This window comes from Austrofundulus limnaeus, unplaced genomic scaffold, assembly GCF_001266775.1.
Source record: "Austrofundulus limnaeus strain Quisiro unplaced genomic scaffold, Austrofundulus_limnaeus-1.0 Scaffold183, whole genome shotgun sequence".
NCBI lineage: Eukaryota > Metazoa > Chordata > Actinopteri > Cyprinodontiformes > Rivulidae > Austrofundulus > Austrofundulus limnaeus.
In genome coordinates, this window is record NW_013952585.1 from 924,154 (window position 1) to 930,193 (window position 6,040).

At 37.2% G+C, this 6,040-nt stretch overlaps 1 protein-coding gene across 3 annotated transcripts in view; it reads right to left on the bottom strand.

The window, feature by feature from the left end:
- Positions 1–6,040, bottom strand: part of LOC106524350 (target of Myb protein 1) — a gene marked incomplete at its 5' end in the record, with an annotated part of 8,745 nt that extends 2,705 nt beyond the window's left edge. For all 3 annotated transcript variants that reach the window (XM_014018119.1, XM_014018118.1, XM_014018117.1), the window contains 7 exon segments: positions 660–776; positions 1,567–1,719; positions 1,791–1,925; positions 3,107–3,256; positions 3,536–3,614; positions 3,847–3,931; positions 5,953–6,040. In XM_014018119.1, the coding sequence (XP_013873573.1) occupies positions 660–776; positions 1,567–1,719; positions 1,791–1,925; positions 3,107–3,256; positions 3,536–3,614; positions 3,847–3,931; positions 5,953–6,025 (792 nt within the window).

Here is a 6,040-nt window from a genome sequence, read left to right on the forward strand (position 1 = left end):
GATACAAACTTTTTCAGAACACCGGTAGACGGCAGCCATTACAGACGAACATGTGTTGTTAATCGAGCAGCGGCTCGGTCACACATTAATGTCATTAGTTCATTATCATTACTAAGGTGCAGGACTGCTTCCCCCCCCTTTTTTTCACATCATGTCGCCTGCCTGGATCTGTCATTATCTCGCTCTGAAGCACAGAGGAGTGTCAGAGGTGAGCTCGTTTCAACTGATTTTACGATGCGGTCTCATTTAAGTACTCAATAATTTTGTGAATGAAGCCAACATTTCAGTTAAAATACATAAGTAAAAATATTTATCCGAGTATAGTACTACCCCCCAACTTTATGGATGATTTTATGGATTAAATTTTACGTATTATACTTGAATAAATGCGGTAACTTGATTTACAAAGATTTGCCCCACAGAAATACACTGAGCTCTCATCAAACAGGATCTATGTCGACTTCGTATCCCCCATGTAGMTTTTAGCTTCTGATTTGCTCAATTTAAGCTTTTAGTCATGTTTTTGCTCATTTAGATGTTAGCTGCAGTTTTAGCTTTAAGCTACCGTTTTGCAAATTTTTCCTTTTAGCAACCATTTTGATGGTTTTATWCACAAAATCTGGAGACAAATAAGCTGCAGAACGTGACGTGACAATTACCTGAAGCAGCTGGGTGTCGTCCGGTTTGCTCTGTCCAGGTATGAGTTCATTCAGCATCTGAGACATTACTGTCACATTTCCCTTCACCAGCTCCAGCTCCCTGCGCAGCTTCCGTTCCTGAAGTTTGACCAGAAAAGATGATTTCAAGAAAGCAGTGCTGAGTATTCCAGGCTACAGCCAGCTAAATGGTTTTAAAACTGTTTTAACTGTCTGTAAAGGTGTTTGAAAGGATATGTTCTGGTGCGATAATATATTTTTAATGACCTTTTTAAAAGATAAGACCAGAATTTATTGATCACACAATGAACAAGTAAATTTGCACATTACTGCAGCTCAGTACAGTTGAAATAAAGTGAAATTAATTTAAAAAACACTAAATACATAAGCACACATGCAGCACATGTTTACATTACTGACTCAAAAACATATTTAAATCAGAGAGATAAAAAATAACTTAACACCATTTTAACTTTAAGGCCTGTTATTTAAAAAAATGAAGGAATGTAAACAGAAGAGTTCTAATGAGTAAAAATGACTTTTTCACGAGTCAGCAGACTAATCTGACTAATCTGTGTGGGTTTTTAAAGCACCATGAAAACACTGAAACACAAATGCCCCAAAGGATTTTATAAACTCTTTACAAACTATTTTATATTTTTCCCAAAATCTAACTATTTACTAATATTTTGAACATAAAATTCATTAAAATATTTACAGCTTTTTTAAAAAAACATTGTTCTGTTTTGCTTTTTGGTTTTTTTTTTCCCTACATTTGACTTTTAGCTATTCCGCTAATTTTAGCTTCTAGTTCACATGTTGCCTCTTTTAGGCCACCTTTACTCATGTAAAATGTCTCCGATGGTTTTTTTTTCTGAAGGGATCTTCAGGAACGTTTAGGTTGTGGTACCTGTTCTGCAGACAGCTGACCCGATCCGTCACTGGCCTGGACCGGAGCAGCGTTATTCTGACTGGGAGCACCGACAGTGGGAGGAGCTTGTGGTTGTGACTGATGTGTGGGGGTGATAGGAGTCACTTCGGGGGTCTCATTTTCTGGGATACTCTGTCAAAGAGGCAATGCGTGAGCTAAAACTCATTTGACCGTGTCAAACGTGTGACGGGAGCCGGTCTCACCCTGTTCGGAGTGTGGATGGGGGACAGGGAGTCCAGGTCCGTCATGGGGAACTCCAGACCTCGCCTCTTCAGGTCATCGTATACATAAACCACCCCCGATAAGGAAGGAGTGCTGCGAAATGCATCGGCCCACGACTAAAGACAAAAAAGGGATTGTTTATGAAGAAATAACTGAGTTCAAACAAACTCAGGAGAGAAAACAAGTTCAGTAAGTTTTATATAATAAACAACTTGTATGGGATAAATCTTGTTTCAGCAGGAAGTGAATTTTAATCGCTCAGATTGAATCTGTATGTGCATAATTTGAAATTGAATGCATTGGTTTGAAAATGAATTTTATATGAAGAAATAACTGAGTTCAAACAAACTCAGGAGAGAAAACAAGTTCAGTAAGTTTTATATAATAAACAACTTGTATGGGATGAATCTTGTTTCAGCAGGAAGTGAATTTGAATCGCTCAGATTGAATCTGAATGTGCAGAATTTGAAATTGAATGCATTTGTTTGAATATAAATTTCACTAAATTGAAACTTAATTTAAAGTTTTGTATCTGAATTAATTTGCTTTGAAACTGTATTTTGGTTTATTAAAAATTCAGTTTGACTACTTTCACTTTCAGTTCCATAATTCAGATTTTTATGTCACATCCTGGTCCTTGAGAAAGCCAGGCAGAGTAATCAAACACAGATCCACAGATTTATGTTTCACTTTGGTGAAGTTTCCCTTCTGGATGTAACAGAGTTGATGCAAAAGTGAAAAAGACAAAAACAGTTATTTTATTGCAGTGATTAATTTGACCTATATGTAGAAAATGTTATATTTACATCACATCATGGATCAGTCAGCAGCATCTGATCAATATGTGATCCATGATGTAAATGTAAAATTAATCACTGCAATAAAATAACTTTTTGTCACTTTTACAGTGGATTGCATCAACTCTGTTACATACAGAAGAGAAACTTCACCAAAGTGAAACATAAATCTGTGGATCTGTGTTTGATTACTCTGCCTGGCTTTCTCAAGGACCAGGATGTGACACAAAAATCTGAATTATGGAACTGAAAATGAAAGTAGTCAAATTGATTTTTTAAACCAAAATAAAATTTCAAAACAAATTAATTCAGATACAAAACTTTAAATTCAGTTTCAATTTAGTGAAATTAATTTTCAAACCAGTGAATTCAATTTTAAATGATGCACATTCAGATTTAATCTGAACAATTCAAATTCAGTTCCTGCTGGAACAAGATTCATCCCATAGACTTCTTTCAACCGTAAAATAAAACCTGCAAACACTTGCTGTGACACACACCTGTATGAGGCTGAGGATTCGGTYGTGGAGCACGGTGGGCGGATTGTATTTGGGCAGAATGGAACGAACCAAAACCCCCTCCACAAACTCCTGCGTGGTCACCAAAACATGGAAACGATGGCCGCAGTTCTTCACACAGGTCTCAAGAACCTACCAGAACAAAATATACTCATGTTATCACTGCTGAAAGGTAATGTGTCTGTCTGTTAGTAAAGTAATTCATGAACYGTTTGACTACTTTTTAATAAAACTTTTAGGAAATAAACCTTAGCTGAGCACAAWCACATCTATAATTCAGTCATTTTTACTTTTATGAAGCTAACATTTCATGTGGTAGTAGCTGACAGTCACATCTAAAACTCTGAGCATGAAACTGCAAATTCTAAACAAAATTAAATTAAATTAAAATAAAACAGGATCATTACTCACAGTGAGCGCCAGCATGATCTCCCTGAAGTTCTTGTTTCCAACTATTCTCTTCTTAATGGCTTTAACTGCATCTTTGGGCCTGAAGGAAAACCACAAAGAAAACAAATAGAAGATGTCGAATTCAAACACATTTACTGAGTTTTACGTGTGTAGGGCACAGGTCTAACCTCTGAAAATCTAATGTTCTATATATAAAAAATGTCTTTAAGCTGATTTAGGTCATTAAGTCACCACCAGCTGCGGTACGGAGAAATAAATAACTCTACTTCCTGTTCAACTGGAAAGTCTCTAATAAAACTCATCTTTCTCACCCTTCATCTGTCTCATTAATGATGTCACAGATCTCCAAGTTGAGCGCCCAGTCCTCCGACTGTAGAGAGGCGCCGGTGGCTCGCTCTGTCAACAACAACAACAACAACAACAACAACAACAACAACAACAACAACAACAACAGAGAGTCAGGAGAAAATAAAGACTCTTGGTTTTATGTCCTTTTCTGAAAAGTGGTGATTGATTGTGTTGCATGTTGGTCTGCGGGCGTCAAGGCGGGGCAGTGGTTAAAGCTGTTGCCTCACAGCGAGAAGGTCACAGGTTTGCCTCCCAGCCTTTCTGTTTGGAGTTTGCGTGTTCTCTCTGTGCACATGTGGGTTTTCTCCTTCTGTGGGTTTCGTCCCACAGACCAAAAACATTTAGATCAATTAATAACTTTAAACTGTGCGCAGGTCTTGTTTGTCTCCATGTGTCCCTGTGACGCCCCGCCTCTTACACATGGATGGATGGATGGATGGATGGATGGATGGATGGATGGATGGATGGATGGATGGATGGATGGATGGATGGATGGATGGATGGACAATAATTAATAACTAAGAAACATTTCACATGGTTAGTGTGTAATGCTATAATAAAGCAGATTTTCAAAATAAAAGTTTGTGTTTGCAGATTGAACACCTGAACTGATAAACTATTTTATGAAGTTGGTCAAAGTAAAATAAAACTGCCGTAACTTATTAACTTATTATTAAAAGTGAAACCTATTTTTTCTGATATGAATATTTGAAAAATATTTATGAACAAGATTATATGAGTTCACTTTGCAGCCGAACCACACCTGGACAACAAAAACAAACGGGACAAGCTGGATTTACTGAGTTTAAATTGACCCTTTGTTCCTGTTTCTGTTTTAAGGTACAGGTCAAATAACATTAAATCACATTAAACATGTGTGGCATCACTATTAACTCTATAGGTTTGTGAAAAAAAACTGATTGATATCTTTAATCCGACAGTAAATGAACTATAAATTGTAATAATCTGTTTGTTCCAAATAATTATCTATACAAATATTACCTCAGACTATTTTAAATTGAAAGAGTGTATTTTTTAAAATGTTGTTGGAGGGGAKGGTGCATTTAACACAAAGAGGTCGCTTCGACTGTAACTGGGGCTTCAAAGTGATGCAAAGCAAGGATGTGTTTAAACCCACATAACCCAGAAGGTCATTTCTATGAAATTGCATCTTTTTAATGATCAACTTATTATTTAAAATTAAAAACTTTTTTGTTAAATTTCAACTTGTTGAAGCAGACAAACGCTTTGTTAAAAGTACTGAACTTTACAAAAAAAAAAACAACACACACAGAGTGAGTCTTTAAGATCTTTCCTCCCAAATGTTTGGTAATCTGGGCCAGCAGCTTTTTGCACTCCACCCTTCAGCAGCTCAGAATAAGTCTCTAAATCTCTTTCCTTTCCACCAAAAACACACTTCACCAAACCTTTCCCAATCCCACTGAGTCATTTCCCCTCCCTCCAGCTCTCCCCTCCACTTCATGTGACTGTCAGCTGCTTCTGTTCTCACAACCAGCATCTGTGCAACAAAGTGTGTGGATAAAAAAAGAGGAAGGAAGGGCTGAGATGACTGCCCTGAATATTTCCAGCCATTAATGAACATGAAGGCCTAAGAGGGTTTGTTTTTTGTGATGACTTGAAAAAACTGAGAAGTTTCTGTGTTCTTTTTAGAACTGTGCAAAAACAAAACATCATTTTTATGCCGGATGTGTTTTATCATTGCAGAAGACATGAAACTGCGCCTTTGAAGAAAACACTTCCGAGGAAGTAGAAGAAAATACTAAAGGTGCTCCGTGATTCGCCAGAAGAGCTGTCACTCACCTACAGTAGCCAATAAGAAAAGAGGCTACACAAAAGCCCCACCTCTTGCAATGTTGCTCCTTCCTAAAACTTGTTTTTAAAAAGACTATAAGTTTRTTTAGGAGGAAAAGGCGCATAAAACACCTCGTCAGGTTTATTTAGGTAATCGGTGGTGTTGCATAGWCTATAAAAACCTTCCGCTGACAGTTTAAATAATACAAATGACAACAAGTAGCTGGTAAAACTTCAAAAAGCCCTCTGCGACTTACCGATTCTCTGTCCGACCGGGGTAGAAAACGGGTTTCCGAGGAGAAACTCCATCGTCTCGCCGATAGAAAACATTATCTAAATATATAT